This window comes from Antedon bifida, chromosome 5, assembly GCF_963402885.1.
Source record: "Antedon bifida chromosome 5, ecAntBifi1.1, whole genome shotgun sequence".
Taxonomy (NCBI): Eukaryota; Metazoa; Echinodermata; class Crinoidea; order Comatulida; family Antedonidae; genus Antedon; species Antedon bifida.
Genome location: NC_136230.1, coordinates 24,508,233 through 24,530,995, shown reverse-complemented (window position 1 = coordinate 24,530,995; position 22,763 = coordinate 24,508,233). Strand labels below are relative to the sequence as shown.

The 22,763-nt window shown below is 31.9% G+C and overlaps 1 protein-coding gene across 3 annotated transcripts in view; it reads right to left on the bottom strand.

Annotated features, from left to right (window-relative positions):
* Nucleotides 1–22,763, bottom strand: part of LOC144843635 (phospholipid-transporting ATPase IB-like) — a 40,781-nt gene that overhangs the window by 12,818 nt on the left and 5,200 nt on the right. For all 3 annotated transcript variants that reach the window (XM_078700507.1, XM_078700508.1, XM_078700509.1), the window contains 15 exons: nucleotides 21,750–21,849; nucleotides 19,173–19,271; nucleotides 18,854–18,899; nucleotides 15,760–15,800; nucleotides 14,191–14,264; nucleotides 13,055–13,258; nucleotides 12,223–12,500; nucleotides 10,598–10,725; nucleotides 8,978–9,144; nucleotides 8,184–8,250; nucleotides 3,087–3,192; nucleotides 2,346–2,428; nucleotides 2,209–2,258; nucleotides 1,319–1,473; nucleotides 526–578 (listed from right to left, as the gene is read on the bottom strand). In XM_078700507.1, coding sequence (XP_078556633.1) covers nucleotides 526–578; nucleotides 1,319–1,473; nucleotides 2,209–2,258; nucleotides 2,346–2,428; nucleotides 3,087–3,192; nucleotides 8,184–8,250; nucleotides 8,978–9,144; nucleotides 10,598–10,725; nucleotides 12,223–12,500; nucleotides 13,055–13,258; nucleotides 14,191–14,264; nucleotides 15,760–15,800; nucleotides 18,854–18,899; nucleotides 19,173–19,271; nucleotides 21,750–21,849 — 1,651 coding nt within the window. The remainder of the gene's footprint in view (nucleotides 1–525; nucleotides 579–1,318; nucleotides 1,474–2,208; nucleotides 2,259–2,345; nucleotides 2,429–3,086; nucleotides 3,193–8,183; nucleotides 8,251–8,977; nucleotides 9,145–10,597; nucleotides 10,726–12,222; nucleotides 12,501–13,054; nucleotides 13,259–14,190; nucleotides 14,265–15,759; nucleotides 15,801–18,853; nucleotides 18,900–19,172; nucleotides 19,272–21,749; nucleotides 21,850–22,763) is intronic.

The following is a 22,763-nucleotide window of genomic DNA, read 5'->3' as shown; positions in this document are numbered from 1 at the left end:
TTGAGTTAAATAGAACACTAGTTAAGGGCATTTTTGGTATTATTACTTATACGAACGATCTCCAAAAATAGGAACTCATAGCATTCCTTTGATCCGTCTATCTATGTCTAGCTGTGACAAATACCAGCAGTACTGTACTATGTACATATTCTCATATATTTACGTTCTCACATATTCGCATTGTCCAGAAGCTAAATGGCCAATCAAAAATCAGTCAAAAGTTTAGTGGGCGTGGAATTGATTGTTTATTTATGAATGAATATAATGTGATAAACATGCCATCAGGCACAAGATTATTTAATTGCAATTTTAAATGTCGAATTCCTTTCATACTTTATTGTATTTTAATATTTGTATATCGAAAAATTGCGAGCACCTAGCTTCCCACAGTGAAAGATGAAAGTTTGACATCAAGTCATATTAGACGTTAAATATAATAAGTGAATTTGCAATAATCAAACTGGTAATTATTATTGCTACATATATTAGTTCAATTTAACATCACTTGCATCAACCTACACTTACATCATATTCCTCTTGGGCTACTTCACGAAATGCAAAACAAAGAGTTCTCAAACCTGTCAAAATTAATGATCAATAATTAATATTAGTAATGAATTCATCAATAATTAATATTAGTAATGAATTCATCAGATGAGAAAATTAAGATATGAATAAAGCAGATATTAAAATGATATTCACCAGTATATGAACTGATGTGTAGGAGTAAGAAATCTGATCATTACATTTTTACAAATTTTAATTTAGATTTATAAGCCAAGTGAGATAAAATTGATTAGATTTGAATGTAGTTGGAGTACAAAGTGATTAACTAATGACATTACCGAAAAATATATTTATAGAAAATTTTCCAAAATAGCCCTAAAGGCTTAGTAGCTTATTTCAATTTGTTTTATTTATTATTATATATATATAGGCAAATTGCCAAGGATAACCAAAGTGAATTTATTCACTATCCTTCTTAAAGGTGGCAATCTACATAAACAAAGTCTTATTACAAGTCTTTGGGAGTGGAGTTGTAATTTGTCATAAAAATCATATGACATCAATCATATGACAGGACTTGAACCCAAGACCCTTGGATTGGTAGCCAAGAATCATAACCACCAAGCCACAACTCCACTCCACTATAGGGGTCCTTGTTACACTATCAAACTTTATGTACAAAATGTGATGTGCCCATATATGGACATGATGATATCATAGCACTACCATATTTAAGCATATCACTACCATATTTGGGCACTTCACGCTTTGTTTGTCAAACTAGTTTGATAGTGTAGACAGAGCTTAATACCTTCTGCTGCAAATTCTTCTAGATGTTGTAGTGTTGACTCTTTGAATTCTTGGTCTTTTCCTAATCGGTCATAAATCACATTATCAGCTCCTTTACACAACACAAATATACGTCCATCTTCTGTACGTACTATTGTAGACATTCTTTTTCTTTTACTGAAGTTTACAAAATAAAAATGTTATTTTAAAACATAAAATATATTACGTAGTTATATAAATATTTTACTATTAATGAATTAATTAAACATAAAGTAAACCCCTCCTTTGAGACACCCGGTCCTATTCAGGAAACACTTTCCTGTGAAATAAATAAGGGAAAATATATGTCTATGGGCAATCCTCTATTAAGCGGAAAAATTTTGGGTAGCAAAGGATTCCTTAATAGGAAGTTCTACTGTATATACATTAATTCATTCATTTATTCATTTCCTTTATTTCAGATAGTACATCCATATACAAAACATACAAAACAAAGATAACAAATTCAACCAGGAAATTAACAATAATATCTTCCACAAAAACAACCTAAAATATAAATTTACACCAAGGCTGATGTAGGTTGACACACACCGTTAATAACACTAAATGGTGAAGAGACACAATTTCCATGTGTTACAACGAATTCAAACCATAGACAAATTCAAATATAAATTTTTATTAAAACAAAGCTCTGAAGCTTGGTTCCCACTAGAGACACAATGTAAGGACGTAGACGCAACACAAGTTGACTAATGACAAGTAACAGTTCAAATAATCCATCGCTTGTGATTGGTCAAATCACTTACGTTGCGTTACATTCTTGCGTTTCATCAGCCTAAACAGTACTAATACTAATACCACGCAAAAAAACCCCAATAAAATGAAAATGAAAACATTTTCTAAAAACAATACCTGGTAAATTCCAAGACATTAAGTACATAATAGCGTTCAACTTGACCATGCTGCAAGACAAAATAAATTAATAAATTTAATGTTTAGCCAATTATTTTTGATACAAGAGTTATAAAGATATATTAATCTATACTTACCACGTCTATTTCTACATATTCTGGTGTTCTCTCTGTGAACACAAAACCAAGATCATTTGCAGCTTTTACAAGGGCACCTTCGTCTAGAAATATAATGAACAGCAAGCTATTTAGCAACAGAAGACTAAAGCCCTGTCGACACTATCCAACATTGTGACAAAAAAAATGTCATGTGCCCAAATATGGACATGATGATGTCATATCACTACCATCTTTGGGCATATCATTACCATCTTTGGGCATATCACTACCATATTTGGGCATATTACACTTTTTTTTTTCAAACTAGTCTGATAGTGTAGACTGTCATACAGATATTTAAAGGAAATATAATGAAAAGACAGTATTCAATGGGTAGGGGCTCTCATACAACTCACAAGCAACTGGAAGCCTTTCTGGTGGTTGGATAAAAAATCGTGACAAATGGCTGTAGTGAATAGAACCGCACTAACTCATTCGGTACAAAAAATATGTGTGTGATAAAACACAGGCAGGAGAATTCTGCTGAGTGCTGAGTGATGAACATCGCAGAACACCGGGAAATCCCCTTAGTCTTTTGAAAGATGCACTGGGTTCATTTAAGAGAACATGAGCCAGTCAAAATGTCTTTATTTGAGACGAACTATGGCCAAGAGCCTGTGCTGATGCCTGGTTTGTGGAGCCCTTCCTTAACAGCTCAACCTTTGACTCTAGTTAATTTGTTATGCATGACTAGGTTTAAATCTGTTATCTATAATTTACCTGGTGATGATGCTTGGTAACTTAATTTTCCATGCTCTCTCTCGGGAACGACTGTGTGGCATACGGCTAACATAGTCAGGAACATACGGATATGAGCAGATGAAACCTGAAAATGATCAATTTAAAGCCGTTATATATATATTATATATACTGTTTAACTGTAAATTTTTCTGGCTGTTTTACTTTATTGTTTTGATCTGAGCTTTTTGCTTATTCTATTTGTATAGATCTCCATTTGAGATCCAGCCACTGATAGTGATACCTATACAGCATTTATACTGTTTGATATATTTGTAATTGTAAGAATACATTTTTAACCTTTTTAAAGATTTTTAATTTTACTGTTTTATACTTTTACACTTTTTGTCTTTTTTTAGTCTGTTTATATATATATATGTATCTTTTAATCGGATTTGCTGACAACAGACAATTCTTTTCTTTTTTTTAACGAAGAAAAATAAAGTTTCATGTATCTTGTATTTTTATCTGAATTTACAGTAGCATATAAATTAATTCTTATATATACTGTATAGTGTTCGAAATTACTGACTTTTCATTGCATTTGTTTTTTCCAAACCTTCTGTTTTATCTGTTTGTACTTTTCTAGTTTATGTTGTCAAATAAATAAATACAAAGCAAATGAATATTGAAATCAAATGTAAAGCGTGGGTTTTACAAATTTAAAAAAAAATAAAACTTCAGCCGTTGAAACTGATTAGTTTAAGCTGTGATATATGTAATATTATACCTAAACACAATTACAATCAACTCCTGATGTGGGAGTTAGTGTTTGCTTGCTATTTTGATAATTGGAATGATATTGTTTAACTTCTACAAAGTAGATTTGCGTTACAGAGCTTTGTAATTGGTCAGATGTTTACCCTATGATGACGTACTTTTACTTCATGCTAAGTACATATTGATAACACTTTTGCAAGTAATTCTCGAGTACTAATACTCAAACCCACAACCTCCAGTTGACTAACTTGGCGTATTGTAGGAAAAATACAATTAAAAATGTGCAGAAATGTTGAGAAAGCCAACAAACATATAGTACACGAGATGGAATTTTCAGACAAAAATTAAATAATTAAAATAGTGACTCTTATACTAACAATATAAAAAAGAGACAATTTAACTAGAAGAATTTGGGAATTTTTTTTCAGATTATAATGGTACTGAGGTTTTATAATTTTTAATGTAAATTAATAATTATGTATTGTAGGTAAAAAAATAAAAGTATTACAATTAAAAATGTGTAGTGCATCTTGCTGAGAAAGCCATCAAACATTAATCAAACTAAATGTCTAAACAAATCTAAGGAGAGGTAATGTCAAATCAGGGAAGAGTGACATGAATTTCACTCTTCTTCAGATTAAACACTATACCTAAATGTTAGGGACCATCTCGACATAGCAATCAGTGATTTACAATAAACGACCAATAAACATTAACCAAAGCAATCTTAGCAGAGGTTAGCATGGTAAAGCCATAAGGTAAATAAATGAAGTCCAGCTTCCTCTTTTCTCAATTATGGAAATAAAAGCTGGATAGTGAACTGATGTTAGTTTGATTTGGTGGATAACATTAAAAAACAGAATTTTTAAAGTAATTTATCAGCTACTGTATTTACGGATTTTTTCGAGAGCTTTTCCAACTTTCAAAGTCCTTTGATTGACACCGAAGTGTTTAAGATGATGTCGTGAATAATGTTAACTTCCGACAGTATAATAAATTAAGATAAATTTGAGTTTTGTTTTGTTGTTATGCTGAACAACATTATCAGTGCAATGAAATACAGTCTTAGACATTCTAGTTGTATACCTTTATACAGGTGAATATTGAAATGTTCAGAAGAATTTTGTAACAAGTTATTTGTTTGTTAAGAGATGGGTTATTCCATTTTATATATAGGGCTTCTTTTATATTAAATGTGTAACTAATGGTGGCTGTGTCATAACATTTTGAAACTTTATTTGCTGCATTTATCTAGACAATTCTTATTATTGTTAATGTGTTTGTATATAGATGAATTTTTATCCATACCCATATGTTTTTGAATCCTTGTCTTTAGGTGTCACAGCCCTCAAAAGAGCAGTATGTTTGTAGATGGTAGGAGAATTTTAGCTGATCGTTGAAAGTTCATAAACACAAAAAACCATATTGTAAAATATGTAATAAATAAATAACAATATACTGTTTTCCTTGTTATTGTTGTGTCAATGCACCTTGAACATCTGGTTTTATGGAAACCGGCACAATATAACATCCTTAATATTATTATTCTCAATAATTCTTTTGAATAATACATTTCCTTATTTTGGTACTAAATTATTCAGTGTATCTTATGGTATTTACAAGTTTTGATCATAATAAGTTTAAAAGCAATGACCGTTCAACCACGTCCTAAGAGCTTTTATTCAAAACGTCTAATGTGAATTTATGAAATACAGCTGCCTGTATTTTGTCGTGCATTCTGACTGCCATAGGAATTAAATAAATTTGTTCAAAATCTAATTTAAATAAATGCAGCTAACATTTAACATTGTGTGATATACTGGATTTCATGTACAGAACGAATGTAACATGTTGTATCATGGATACAGTACAGTACTGTATATTCTAGGATAATCTAATAGGCACACTATTTTGGTACGGTATGCAATCACTGTATAAAAAAATGTATGTGTAATAACCGGTCTGTTACGTCCATAAAATCTTTACAGATTACGGACTTGTTCTGTTTTTTTATATAGATTTTTTTAACACATGTTTGTAACAAAGGAATAATTTTTTAAAAAGTCTCTATAAAATCACATTTGAACAATACCTGCATAACAAGCACAAGGTTCCGTCTCGAATCTCGGTGAGGGCTGGTTCATCGCATTCTCACAGATTACTGTATGTTTCAAAATTTGTTACAATAATGTAACATTTTGTAGGATGTTTGTATGGGGTATTAACTAAACCAGTTTAAGTGTGTTTAAATACCTGCCTGCAATGCACAGATTTGTCTAAAATGTGTATGAATAGTAAGGTCAATTTTGCTGTTAAACAGAGGCAAACATTGTGTAAGGGAGGCACATGTTGAAAGGCAAGGCACAGTTTTTACTGGCGTGTATTAAATGCCAGAGCTCAACTTGTATTATGTGAATGCTAGTTACTGTTGAACAATAAAACTGGTTGCGTCAGTGTGCAATACATTGACTGCCTTGTATTAAATGTGTCTGATTTAATGTGAATAATGCTATTGACATTTAACGTTGTCTCATACGACACTAAAACTTAACTAGATTACTCATGGGTGCCTGTATGCGCGTACCGTAAATTTGACATTTAACCAACTCGGTATGAACTCTTGTACAAAAGCACTGCATTTTAGAATTTATCATATTATTACACTAAGATATTTTTAAAATAGTATATGATTACTTTATAGTAATTATAATATTCACAGTTTTTTAGAATTGTTGATACATATATATATGATTACTTTATACTATAGTATTATAATATTCATCATAGCATTAAAAAATCAATCACTGCTTTCCGTGGGAAGTAAAAATATAACCTCTCCAATAAAACAGCGATTTATTATGGTAAAGCAAGTGAGAAAAACACTTTTAATAAGAAATATGCATAGCTTTGAGAATCAATCAGTTTTTTTCTAGTAAAGAAAAGAAATGTATACTCTCCCATAAAAAGGTATTTCAATTTACTTTTTTTAAACTAGTAATCAATGGCAAAGATACAGTCGTATCATAGCTTGACTTAAGTTGTAGTTGGATCCAAAGAGAAAGTCCCCACCCACCACTCCCCTACCTCCATAAAATTTTGGAACCCTTCACGACCCCAATCACTTCCAATTTCAAAATCAGTTTACTCAGTATTTGGCATGACTGACCCAAAAAATGGCTTAAAAAATGTCTAGCAATTCAACTTTTCTATTATGTAAAACCAAATTACCTACTTCTATTAGATAAACCCATAATCTATTCAATAAATACAATGTATTATATTGTCCATTTGGGAAAAGATGTAATTAAATGTCTAGTGTAAATGGAACTTTAATGGTTATTCTATGCTACTGTATCCATTATCATTATTGGCTAAAGTGTAATATATACTAATGTACGAAATTCTGGATTTGTTACCTAACACTGTTTCATACTGCTTTTACATTTAGTAATAAGCACTTTATTAAAATTATTCACCAAGTAAGAGAAATACTGTATACAGTATCGTAGGAAAATTCTGTAAAGCTGTCTACACTATTACACATTATGTGACAAAAAAAAGTGATGTGCCCAAATGTGGACACAATGATATCATATCACTACCATATTTTAGCACATCACATATTTTTATAATCCAACTTGTTTGATAGTGTAGATAGAGCTTTATAGAGTATGTTTATGCACCATGTAAAGACGTTCCATGTGATGTAACACTGTATTATAAAATTTGCCTTGAATATTAAGTTTAATATGGTGGGTATATAATATGTATTCATTAGCCAGGTGTGTGTATTTTCAATGTTAATTAATTTGAACATTAGAAGAACTTGCTCAAATTATAATAGCCTATTAACTGTAGTATCAATAGTGAGATTTTCGATTGGTGATGATTGATGACCAAACTAGGTCAGGTCAATCGATTTGTCATTGGTCGTTGTCTGCACACCATCAAACGTTTGTCAAGGCAAGAAGAAAACACATCCCAATATCCCATATGCGCAGTGAGTTTTGGTACACTTTCAGTGTTCTCCCAATATAGAAATAAAGTCTGGCAAATTGACAACAAATAGCCATCAATTGCTCTTGGTCTATGTTTTTAATGGCTAGGCCTAACCTGTATAATTTTCTTAAACCATTTAAAATGTTAATACCGGTTGGAGGCAATTTAGTCCGGCAAATCTTGCTGGCAAAACCTGCTTTAGGAGAAACTTTGGTCATTGGAAATCTAAAGCTCTCTGGGACGTCGAAAGCGATTGAGTTTGCTGTTGGAGTCCCCGGGTCTAGAATGTGTTATGTATGTATTTGTTTGTATTGTAAAATCCGGATTAAATTAAATTGATTTGTTAAAGATCACACTTACATGTTTTTCACTTAAATTCTCTAGTAACTGTGGATCATTAAATATTGCACTGGTATCATCACTTGACCTGAAAACAAGAAGATATAATCATGAGTGCATGTAGGCTCTGAGGCAGATCTTTTTGTTATCCCCTCAAATAAAACTTAAACATAGTATTATGTAAGAAGATATATAAATATCCATGGATGGCAAACCACTGTAATAGTTTTACAATTCAGATGGCATTAAAAATTGTCTGTGTATAGTACGAATACAATTTTCCATTAAGCCTTGTCTAGACTATCAGACTTTTATGCAAAAAATGTGATGTGCCCATGGACATGATGATGTCATATCACTACCATATTTTGGCACATCATACTTTTTTTGTCAAAGTAGTTTGAATGATAGTGTATACAGAGCTTTAGTTGTTTTAGGCACAACAATATGGAAAGAAATTCCAATGCATGTTCAAGAAATTAAATATAGAAAAACTTAGAAAACTAAAGTTAAAGAATTTTTGTTAGATAAACAGAACAAAAATTATCATTCTCATCATCTTTTAATTATTACATATTATCTTACTTATTTTATATTTTATCATTTATAACTATACTACGCATTTTGATATGAATACATTTTTAGATGATTTGTTTAATATGTCATATTATTTTGGAAGTTGAGCTCAATAGGCATGGAGCTGCCTTTTTTCTCCTTCCTTTTTGTCCATTATTTAAACATTTAATCTTAATGTTTGTATGCAGGTATCTGGTGGGGCATTGATGGAAAGACATGAGAATTATGATGCAACTTACCCATACTTGATACCAGCAATACTACATCGTCTGAACTGCATCATGTTACAGGTCAGCGTACCGGTCTTGTCCGAGAATATGTACTTGACTTGACCGAGTTCGTCATTTAAATTTGACGTACGGGCCTGGGCGGGTGTGTTGGACTCCTCATGGTACATCTCACGATCCTAAAATAAAAAATAAAGTTAAATAGATGCATTGACTCTCACAAGCAATTACTCCCTGTAAAGCTCTGTCTACACTATAAAACTTTATGTGACAACAAAATGTGATGTACCCATATATGGACACGATGTCATATCACTACCATATTTGAGCACATCACACTTTTTTTTGTCAAACTAGATTGACAGTGTACACACAGCTTTAAATTACTTTCACACTTGTTTCACGGACCGTTCAATTCTTTATATGATTTTCCATTATTTAAAAATACAACGCCGGATGTGAATGAAGCTTAAACAAGACACACTGATAAAACCAGTATTTATATAAGGTCCAAAAGAAAGTCAGATATTCTGCGGCAACAACTCATGCGTGTCCAATATTAGGAAACAAGACTTGATTTGTATATACAACATTATATGCAAAATTGAAATATGTATGGAAAGTGCATTCTGTTTTATTTAAAATAGATAGACAATTATGTCTAACAAACATATGGCTAACACACAAGGACAATATGCAGATCGTGTTTTGTTTTTTTATTTCTGAATAATAAAAAGCCATTTTAAAAAAAATAAAAACTTCTATCTTTCGCATTGTATTTTTCAAAATTTATGGAGGGCCGAGCTGAATAGGACCTAGGCGGCCGGGTAGACTCCACTTTTGATCTGCTAAATATACTGTATTACTTTCTCAAAAACATTCAAATTTCGACCTGTTACTTTACTTGCAAATTTCATTATGGCTGAAATATTCAAATAGCTAAATTAAAATTTAGTAGAGATTTGCCAATAGACAATAGAATATTAAAGGAGATGTTACCTCAATACACTATCTAATCAATCAATCAAGATGACACATTGATAGCATTCTAATAAGCTATAAGGACAATCAATGCTAAAAAGCTCACTACACAGAAAAGATATGAATACCCAACACTGAAAGTTTAACTACTGTATGAGATATATCACTCATGTATATTAAGTCAAACTGAAATGTCAAGGCATCTGAAGAAATATTAACCAACGGTTTTAAACAACTTATTACACGCCCACATGCCAGAGAAAGATCTTTTATTTGCAAGAGACAATTTGGATGTTGTGTACAAAAGTATTTAACATAAAGAAAAGCATTCTTGAGAATCTGCAGTCTAAAGCCTTTTCTACTCTATCAAACTGTATGTGCCCATACATGGACATGTCATATCACTACCATATTTGGGAATATCACTACCATATTTTGTGAAAAATGGGGTTCCCCTTGGATTCGCCCCTGCATCACACTTTTTTTGTCAAACTAGTTTGATAGTTTAGAAAGGGCTTATTTAAACATAACATTTTAATTAATATAATTGGAGGTAGTGTTAAAACAATGCCCCTCGTTAGCTTCACAGGAAATTGTCCTCTAAATAAGGGTATCCCAAAGGAGGGCTTATATATATATAAATATACTTACCGAATTAATAAAAAGTGCCTGTCCAAATTTGACCAGCTCCAACGTGACTGGTAGACTGATTGGAATTAAGTTGTTGTACAAGATGATGAAAGTTAAGAAATTATAGAAGAAATTACTTGGTTTTTTTTCTGCAAAAAAGGAGAAAAAAGATAAAATTCATTGGTCATATTAAAGTGAAAAGATTTCCAAGTTTTTCACACTTGGAAATCACACATACATTTAGTATCTCTCCTTCAGGAAAGCTAAAGCTTAAGCTGTCTACACTATCAAACTTTATGTGACAAAAAATGTGCCCATACATGGACATGATGATGTCATATCACTCCCATATTGGGTGCATATCACTACCATATTTGGGCACATCACACTTTTTTTGTATAACTAGTTTGATAATGATATTGTAGACAGAGATTTAGAAGGTAACCGAGACAAGAACCTTCTTCAACAGTCGGACATATTGTATCAATTTTCTCTAAAATATATAATCGAAAAGCTTTTTAGAAAATATATTATGACCTTTCCCATTCCTAATAAAAGATTAATGAAACCTACACATTACTATTAAAGTGTAAATCTAATATTATTATCACACCTAAAACACATTATGCTTTTAGGTGATGAAATAAAAAAAAACTGTATTGAATAGGATGTTGATTAATGACTAGGATAAATAAAGGCACGTATCCAAAGACGAACGTAGCATATTAATAATTATTCGGCTGAACCTGAATTGTAAGAATTTATCGGCTTGTGAAATTCACAATGACATTACGGAAAGAGGCTTTACAATTATACAATTATCATAGGATTTGAAAGATGATTAGCTATCCTATTAAATATGTCATACATAATTAATGATTATTAGAGTGGTTATCTCTATGTCTGTATAATGTAAATGCAAATAATATTAATAAATGTTGACAGATTTAGGAACGAATACCTGGACATTCCAAGTAATATGAATAGAATTGATTGAATGAATGAAAATATGGCCTTTGAATTTCATTATATGGCTGTTGAATTTCATTATATGTCCGTTGAATATCATATATGTCCGTTGAATTTCATTATATGGCCGTTGAATTTCATTATATGGCCAATGAATTTCATATGGCCGCTGAATTTCATTATATGGCCGTTGAATTTCATTATATGGCCGTTGAACTTCATTATATGCCTGTTGAACTTCATTATATGCCCGTTGAATTTCATATATGGCCGTTGAATTTCATACATGGCCGTTGAATTTCATACATGGCCTTTGAATTTCATACAGTATATGGCCGTTGAATTTCATATATGGCCGTTGAATTTCATATATGGCCGTTGAATTTTTTTCAATGCAAATTTATTCTTGTTACACAATGAGCAACCACACAGGAAAAAAATAAAATCAACCTGTAGTGTGCGCCATCCATTATTGTTCTAATCAGCGTTCAAAATTGGAGTGCTACCTTGGCCTAGCCTCTACAAAGTCAGTGTATTATAAAAAAAATAATGAATGTTTTATATTTGTGCAATGGAACAAATAATTACATTCAGTGATAGATGAAACATTCTATTTTCACCTATTTGTACCGTCGCACTGATAAACATTCATTATTTGTATAATATATTATACCTACCTTCATACCCCAGATACCAATGGTTGAATTTTTGTCTATTAGTCCAAGCTTGTTGAGCAATGGCGCTAATCAAAGATAAACTCAGCAAGCCGAAGAAAAGGTAGAAAATCTGGGAGTTTGTCGTCTTGTCGACCGTAGACTGCTTCAAAGGTGCGGATCGGGAGTTCATGAGAAGTTTACTCTCGTGGCCGGTGTAGATCACAACGCCAATGATCCAATGCGTGTTCTTCAAGGTCGCACCACGCAGCAGGACTTGGTTTGGACCAAGTGGGATTTTACTGTTGAATCAAATGTTCTTATTATCATCATAACCAAACAAATATCATTATTGTATTAGTTATTTATTACTTATTTGTTGCACTCATGGCAACTCCATGAAAAAAGAAGTAAAACATATATAGATAGAAGCACATAAACTGCTGGTCTTTCTCACTAAAAGGCAATTATTTTAAAGATAATTTAATAAGGGTCTACACTTGTGACAAGGAGAGAAAAATGAGATACTACAGTACATTTTCTTTTCTGCTTGTTTTTGTATTTTTATGAATGTTTTTTATATTTCTTGTGTGGATATCTTCTGATATATTTATTGAAATGCATTATTTGATCTTTATGTGCTACTTGGTAAGAGGATTCAAAGGCTCTTGTCATAGGGATTTAGTTACCTTTTGTGTTTCCTGCCACTAACTTTGTAGATGTTTGTTATTTGTTGTTGATTGGCAATAAAGAATAAGAATAAGAACAGGACAGGAACTACTGTACTTTATATGACTTGAAACAAAAAGATAAATAGGTACAGCTCATCCTATATCCAAAGTTCTTTATTACTTACGTAGTTGATTCTTCTTTTATTTTGATATTTCCTGCGAATTCATAGATTAGTTTATTTGGTAGTTGACATTCAATTGATCCTGACAGGTTATACAGCTCCTGGCAGGTTGACATGTGAGCCGTCTGAGGCAATCCTTGTCTGATCTTCAGGTTGGTTTCACCATCGAGGTTGGCAGTCTCAATGTAACACATTGCCTGGGGTTCACTATCAAATAAAGTATTAAACTCAAATGTAAGTGTAAACTCAAGTGCAAGTGTAATCTATCACCTTAAATAGTGCATGTAGGTTATACATACGTCAACACATCAACATTCTGGTCCTGGTTAGTGGCGTAACGGCTATGAGCGCTCACTGACTAAACTCTGGAGCTTATAGGAGCCCTGAGCAGGGCCGGAGGTTCATAACAAGTTGTTGAAAAGGCTAAAAACGCACATTTGAGCACTAGTTTGCATCCCTAAACTGTAGGTCTCAAGCCTTTGTGTTAAACAACTGATCCCGGTATAGCCTTCCATCCCAACCAGACGCATATTGAGAAATTGTACACATGGAGGATGTAGGCATATTAAAAGCATAAATATGTACAGTTTAATAATAATATAAATATAGGCCTACATGCATACTTTATATTCAGAATTGAAGAAAGGAGTGTAAAGTTTATTGAATTTGATTATAGGGGGAGGAGTCATGTGGATTGTACCCTCTCAACCAGAGTAAGACAAAAAGCAATACTAGGCCATTTTTAGGATATTCTGCAATCAAAATGGCAAAATAAGTTATTAACTTTGCATTTGTAAACACCTTTCAACATTTGTATTGTTTTAGTTACGTTCTTTTTACTTCTTTTACTTTTTAATTGTTTGTTGTTTTTTTTAAAGTAGTTTTGTATACTGAAACGGCCTATAAAAGTGATCAAGTTTTTCCTGTTCCAATAAAGTTATTAGTATTGTTATTTAATATTATAATGACTTTTTAAAAATCTTTACCTCAGAATTTATAATATATCAAGAAGCACAATCAGGTGCTAGCCATATTCATAGGCCTGACAGATTTAACTACTTCTTGCTCCAACAAGGACAAAAATAAAACGTGTATCAAATATGATTTTGAAAACAAAATAATAAAAACACAATTTTTACCTGGAGGCCAGGAGAATAAGATCAGATGGAAAGACTTCATCTCTTTCAACCTTGACAAAGTCACCTACACAAACCTAAATTAACAAAGTAAATAGTTTACAAATAAATATAATATACTTAATACTGCAATAGCCAAAATCCAACAACAAACAACATGACTGGTTTTCAGAATGCATAGTTAGTAGTAGTAAAGAATTTGAGACCTGTGTAGACTGAGCTGTAGAACCAAAACATCAAGACATTCTCAACCATACTTTATTTAATTTTGGAAACACACCATGTAACAAAAAACCTACCTTCACCAGTTTTTGCCATACAAAACAATATAATATCAATATGCACATTTAAATATAATTTTTGTAACATTAAAAATAAAAATTTGGCAAATTATACATTTAGTCAATTATTCATTTAGTATGCTACAGATTTTTACTCCATGTGTTATGTATTCTAAGGTAAATTTTAAATATTCTTGACATTTAACAGCTTTCGAATAATATAATATTCATACTTTTGTATTTCTTTAAAACAATCAACCAATTAAGCCAAATATAATTAGATTTTCTGCATTTAAATGACAGCCTGGGGAATTGATGCATAGTTGAATCAGCTTTATTACATTCATATTTGAGACTCCTCGTAAGTTCACACTGATTACAATTTACACTTCACGTACACTAGGTACTGTGTGCGAATTGAAAAATCATATTCATAATACTCGTATAAATCTACAATAATAATAACAAGAAAAATCAGAGAGTTGCAACCTCCACAAGGAGTAAAAAGAAAAAAAGGATCAAGAATCCTGATAAAAATCTGTCTAAAAGTAAAATAACAAATTGGTCCAGAATTGGGATCCTGATCTGGATTGCATCCAATTTAAGGGAGACATCCGTGACCACATTTCTATCTGTGTTTTAAATTTGGTGAAGATTGGTCTTAGTTTTGATGTTATCCTGCTAACAGACAAACAAACATACCCACACACACAACTATCTCAGACAAAAATATAATCACCTAGGTGGAAATAATAATAAGTCATTCTTACAGCCCACATAACTCAACTCTTAATGCGCTGTAACCATTATTGCCCGTGGGAATTTTGTATTTGTATCAAACATGGGAACATAATTCCATAATGTTGCAGCTAATATTCAGTGCAGTTTAATGTGCTTTGACCTTACCAGGTACTCATTTGTACACCTGGGTGGAGAGGCAAATGTAAAGCGTCTTGCCTAAAGGACACCAGCAATGTGACCTCCAGAGCTCGAGAGTCCATTGCCCAACGATCTCTATCATTCATTGTTCAACAAATTTTTTAAAGTATTATGCTAATGCTCTGTCACCACTATCAAACTTCATGTGACAAAAAATGTGATGCGCCCATATATGAACATGATGATGTCATATCACTACCATATTTATAGTAAGCATATCACTACCATATTTGGGCACACCACATTTTTTGTCACATAATGTTTGATTCAGAGCTTAATAATAATAGTTAGCACAATGTCGCACAAATAATCCACACAAAAAATATAAAGGAAATCAGAATATTAAACTCACATCCTGCCAAGCCCGCTTCATCCATTTTTGGTTTCTGTACACTAAAAAGAAAAAAATTAATTTTATTAAAACCATAAATAGAATTATTAATTATAAAACGTATTCTAAATATTCAATCATAAATCTTCACTAAAGTAAAATAAACAATGTTTATAATTACATTACTACTTTTTGTAGTACTTAATTATAAACATTCTTTCTGTTAAATATTTACTTTTTTTTACAATCATTTATAATGAAAGCATATGACAGATTGTTACTGTAGGCTATAATGAATGAGCTATTTGTCATTGATTTTCCACACACTATGTCTTTGCAGACTACTGTACAACCTTCAAGATACAGTAGCTGAGGTTTGCATAAAATTATAGTTTTTAAATGTCAACATTGCTGAAATGAGAATATTATCTGTAAAAATACAACATACTATTAATTACAAAATAGAATTATTAATCTGGAGAAAATTTAGGTCAACTTTGGTCTTTTTTCAATTTAAAAATTCTTTCAATTTCAAAAGATTATATTTATTATTCTGTTTGACTATATAATAAATTTGAGTGGAGTTGTGGCTTGGTGGTTATGATGCTTGGCTACTAGGTCCTGGGTTCAAGTCCCAAATACTTGTAATAAGATTTTTTTTATGTAGAGCATCTTGTGTACATGTTTGTCTTGTGAACGGGATTGCCACCTTTAAAAAGGATAGTGAATAAATTCGCTTATGATTATCCTTGGCAATTTGCCTAAATATATAAAAACAAAAATACAGTAATATCATGGAATGGGAATTTCCATCCAATGTCATGTTGAAGTGTGCAGTAACACCATATAATCCTGCAGCCAGGATTGCTTTTTTCGGCCCCCCTACCCAAAAAAGGGGGAGGGGGCAATAAGGACCATGGAAGGGGATGTTTATCTACCATTGTTTTGAGATAGGGCTGTGTATTAAAGAAATTTCTTTACCAGCACAATCTGACCTAATAAATAGTAACTGTAGAATAGTAACAACTCTATTATTATTACACACCCAAGTAGATTATTGTCATTTGATTGGACAATTGTATGTCACATGGTATTTAATAGATGTACACTATTCAAACTAAGTGTAATCCACGGTGGAAATCAAATAGAGCTGCCTATTTTTTTGCTTGACTTTGGCATAATATGCCATTTTGAATGTTAATGTTTATATTATAAACATTACTAACATTCAAAATGGCATTTAAAATGGCACTCAATCGGAACTAACATTTATGGAGAGCGAATGTACTATTTAGACCAAAAAAGCACTAAAATTAGCTTTAGATATATTGCTAATCTGCCTTTCTACACCAGCCTACCTTAGGCTAGCTACAGTTGTTGTTCTGTTGCTAACATAATTCACAGAAGGTGTGTCATAAAACAAATAAAATTTCATGAAATAAGACAAATATAGTATTCAGTAAAATATGAAAATATAACCTTTCACCTTTAACCTTATAAAATTATTTGCCCCATCGCACTCATAAACATTCATTATTTGTATATTAACACAGAATTCTTTCATTCTCTGGTCTTCTACTATACATGTATTTGGGGCAGATCACTTATGCTTCAACTGACATGTACACATGTATTGATTTCCTACACCAAATTGAATCCACAGCTCAAATGTGTGCTGACTAAAATGATTTATTTGAAGTTGTACAATTTATTTCTTGCATTAATTTTTGAAAATCTTGATTCTATAACCTGAATATCGTTTGACTAATTAGCAATATGCTGTCCATATCAATAATATATGTTGAAATGATGAAATTTACGTGCAGAATAATCATGGGAATCCAAATGGCAAGAGACTACAACTAATTTCAGTATGATTGTAAAAATATATTCACTTTACTATATTCTTCAAGATTCATTAAAAAAAAAAAAAGCATCCTTGTACGCCTCTTTTGAAGGTTTTGTTGTTTTTAGTTGTTTAACCTAGCCTGGCTAACGCAAACACTTTTCAAACACAGCCACCAAGCCTGCGTGTACAGGGTCTGAGGACCATGTCAGCAGGAGGCTGACCACCATCGATTGTGCCATGAAATAACCGTCACGCTCTGTTGATTACCATCTCCTTCGTCTAACCTTTCCGATGCGATCCATCATGCAACTTCAATTTGTCAATTTCGATACAGCTTTAAAATTCATATTTTTAACTTTTCTTTAAATTTTCTAGCATTTTTATTTTAAAGAGCATCTGAGGCTTTATCATAATGCGCTATATAAACCTAAATAAGTATTTCAAATACTAAAACCCTAAAATGTCTACAAACAAGACCGTACTGCAGTGTAAAAGTCGTACTGGATAAATCATACAATTAGATTAAAGTGCTTTTTACTGAAGGGCAAGCAATAAGAAAAGAAGGCAATTAAGCTACTGAAAAGCATTTGTACATTCTGTAATACACTAAGTACCACAGGCTGTGTTGATGATAAAGCTGAAATGGCCAACAATTTGTCAAAAAACATACTGTTCACAAAAAGTAATCCTACTGTAATTATTTGAATGATTAGTGTAGAATGACGGATACCATATTGAATTGATGAAGTATAGCGCACTATAGTACGTTGAACATTAATTACAACAATTCGGCCATCTTGACTATACTATATAATTGTAATAAAACTAGGTTGCCTTTACAGTATATTAATTATTTTATTGAACTGTTTATATACTGTATTATTGATGATGCAGAAAGAAAAGATGGTATATTCTCAGTCCCATCTTCACATATGACAATATTTGTCCAGTATGATTAGGAAATTCTGTAATACAGCATCTCATGTGTGTCACAGGCATCATAGTGAAATATAAGATGCTGTATCACAGAATTGATGATAGAGTTTACCAAGAATTGGCTGTTCTGGTTATATTCTCAGATAGTCGTAAGTGTGGTTTATGTCCAGATATCTGTGAGAAAGTGATTGAGAATGGGAGTGGGGCTCAGTGGGGAGGGGACCAGTGGGGGAGAGGACCAGTGGGGGAGGGGACCAGTGGGGGAGGGAGCCCAGTGGGAGAGGGGCCCAGTGGGGGTGGGGCCCAGTGGAGGTGGTGATGACCACTTACCTTGTACTTTCCTATTGTTTACTTCAACATCAGCATTGTGTCTTTTCTAAAAGTAAAACAAAACCAAATAATTTAATAATTTTATGACACTACACTGTAATGGCAAAAATACTTAACTCTATATACTGATGGCAAGTTTTATTCTTAGTCCAAGAGAAAACTGGGAGAAACTGGGAGACTGGAGAAAGGCTTTTTAAAATTGATTGTGTGGTAGACTAGATTAGAAAACAGTTGGCTGACCATTAGTTAGGCATCTCACCTATGACCACCCTATTGACATTTTTTTGGGGGAAAAAAGAGAAATAGAGTAAATACTTACAAAATCCTCAATTATTTCTTTGACGGCGGACACAAACAGAATGAATAAAAGTGGAACAAGCGTAGTGTAGCGCCCTGTTGGTGAAACCCCTGGAATTTGCTGAAAAAAAAGATATAAAAAACATTCAATTACTGAAGAAATGGGTGACAAAATCTATAAACAAAATAGTTTTTTTCAATGGATTTTTGGAAAGCTGGACATTGTGGGCAAGTACAATTTTTAGTTGACTCAATACAATTTTTTAGCACAAGATACTGAATGTGTTACACGCAATTTTTACTATCGGAATAAAATACAGTCAAACCTATTTTGTGTTCAATTATTACAGATAAAATGCTGACAATTATCAGAGTTATTGCAGGTTCAGAGGAGACAGAGAGGAATAAGAAATATCACACACATTTTATACTGTTACCTTTATTGTAACTTGGATATGATTCGATTCAGCTTAAATCCATTCTATGCCTGCTAACTATTTGTGTGTGTACACATATTTAATATGCATTACATTATACTATAGTTTAACTGTTTATCCTTTGTGCAAATGACATTTGTGACCTTATAAAATAGCAGATTGATTAATGAATTAAAAGCATTTGCCATTGATAATCCATCACTACAGTTTCTTCAATATCAAATAACTTGTGTATTGATTTTGTTCATATTTCTAATCTCACGAGTTCTTTACCTGATGCATAAATTATGCTACGTCTAGAACCATCAAGGTTAAAACTAAGGAGTATGTACAAAATAGAAAAATCACTTTTTAGTAAAACTATCTAGTAAAACTGTAGGAAAATTATATGTTGGTTTATGAGGAAATAGTTTGCTATTTTCTAATCATTAAACAATAATCTAAAGCTATTTATTTTGATATCTTCTTAATTAATGTATTAACATTTTTTTGTTTTTTTTTCTCTTTTGTGGGCCAACTTTCTGAGGTCAATACAGTAGATTATATGTTGATATTATGTTAAAATCAAAATATCATAAAAACAATTAAGTAAACAGAGAAAATTTATACAGTATTACACAGCCTAAAACGGTATAAATAATTACATCAGTTTTAAAAATTGAGATTCAGTAATTTTTTTTGTAATGATCAAACAGATTTTTAATTGTAAATTTATCATGGATATTTTTTCCAGGGCAGATTATGCAAAACAGTAGTATAGTAATAATTAACTACAGTAATACTTCTGGGGACAAATTTACAATTTACTGTCAATGTGCATGAATCATTTTTCATTCATTTAATGTACTACAATAGTTAATGAGCCGGTGGATGACCTGACAAGAGAAAGGTCACCCGTTTTGTCTTTAAGCTCGTAATATGTTCAGAGCTATCTACTAAATGAGGCCTTAATAAGTATTAGAAAATTAGCTTGGATGGAACATATGCTAGAGTAGCAAATTACAATGTTCTACTATTCTACTGTGATGTGACATGATTATCATAAAATACTGTAGTGAACTATGCTGTTGAAAGGAGCCTGTTCCCAATAGGAAAATGCTTTTAGTAATGCACTTTACGTAATTGTTTTGTATACTGTATTTATTTTACTGCGTTTATTGAATGGGAGGGTTTTTAGTGGAGGCAATTATTCAAGGGAGGCATTTAGGTTTTGGGTGTAATCTGGTAACAAGTATAATCAAATAAATTATCCCTAATATGAAAAAAATACAACACAATTAATATCAAGTGAAGAAATAGCCTATAGTATATTCTATAAAAATGATGTAGATCATGGAAGTCAATGAATTCTAATACAAATAGAAATGTGTTATAATAAAATATTGTGTGCATGTGACAGGAAGTTTATTTGAAGAAAAAAAATAAAGACCTGGGGCATTTATTCCAAACGATGTCCTATAGGGAAGGGGGGTTGGCTGTTTTTTCAAAGTGGGGTGAGAGAGATTATTTGAATAATAAGGTAACTATGTACATAATATCCTTACCCTGTAATTCAAGTTTGGCATTATGAATAAATTGAATCAATTTTAAACATGGGAAAATGAAAAAAAAAGACTAAAACTATATTTGTTGTTTTTCTATGTTACTTTTGAGGGCCTAATAAAGGTACTGTAATAAATGATATTAAACAGTCAACCAGTAATAATTGGCAGTAAAAACAGATTCATGAATTTGTCAGATGTTGAAATTGGCAGTTTGGCTGCTGTTGACGAGCAATACTGTATGTATAACATTAAAGTACATTTTATTGTGATACATATTTTTTTACATGAAAACATATTAAGCTCTGTCTACACTATCAAAATTTATGTGACAACACATGTGATGTGCCCATATATGGACATGATGATGTCATATCACCACTCATATTTGAGCATATCATCATCATATTTGGACACATCACACTTTTTTTGTCAAACTTGTCAGAGCTTTAGAGTAGGTAACATCAAAAGCAGCTTTTAAAGGTTTTCATTACTCAAATCAAAATGTTACTTGTTTAGAAGTCCTAAGGAATAACAGAGATTACATGGCCACATTTTGGATATTAAATTATTGTAATGTTTATGGCTTTATTTAAATCAAACTTGGTAACATAAACCTACCTGCATTAGAGCAATGAACAGAAAGAAGATGTTGGCATAGCGGCGAAATTGTTCATACAGAAAGATGGGAATAAAAGTCAAAAATGTATATTTTCCAGTGCTAAAAACAAAGATAATGAAAATAATTAAAATATTACTACTACTCTATGCATTATTGATTACTGTACACATATTGCATTGGTTTATTTAATATTATAGTCAATCAATTTATTGATCAGTTAAACAACATTGGGAATTCCCTTACAAGGTAAAATTTATTAACAAGATAAAAATGTTTATATTACACTGTAAAGTTTGCGGTACACCACATATACTGTACAGTATTTAGTTCTGAAAAGAATTGTTGAGTTTCTCAACATTTCGATCAATATAATTTGATCGAATGCAGAAAGTCTAGGAAACTGGGAATAAGTGAATTAGGGTGGGACTGGTGTGAAAGCTAACAATAGCTAGGTTGGGAGGGATTGAAACTACTGTAGCTATAATAGAAGATCATGAACAATGGTGAATGGCAACTAATAAGAGAATTGTTTCTGTGAGGTGTGATGAATAAACAAGATAAAAATGAATAGTGTTTAATTAATGTTTATGAGTTTATTGGATAACATTTTTCATGGCACAAAATTTAAATGGACTGGACTAAAGTCGAACGCTAGACTCAAATATGGCGCTTGGAATTTCGTAATAGCCAGCTTCATGTTGCACATAATTCTCACAATTTTTAATAAAATCTGAACATGTACCACCTAATCGTGGAAATGAAGCAACTGTACATATGCACATGCACATCATGTGATATTATGTAATCAACAAATCTAATGGCAAGGATGCACTTAGGACAATATACTCATAGACTATCATTTTGATAACAAGGATGTCATTGAGAAATAAGTCTTATCTACTACTGATATGTTATTTTTAACCAATTGCAGAATGAATTGCTGCTGTCCTATCATCAGCAAGTTTCTGTTTGCTCAATGCATGTGATAAAGTGTCATTTTTCTGTGCTGGATA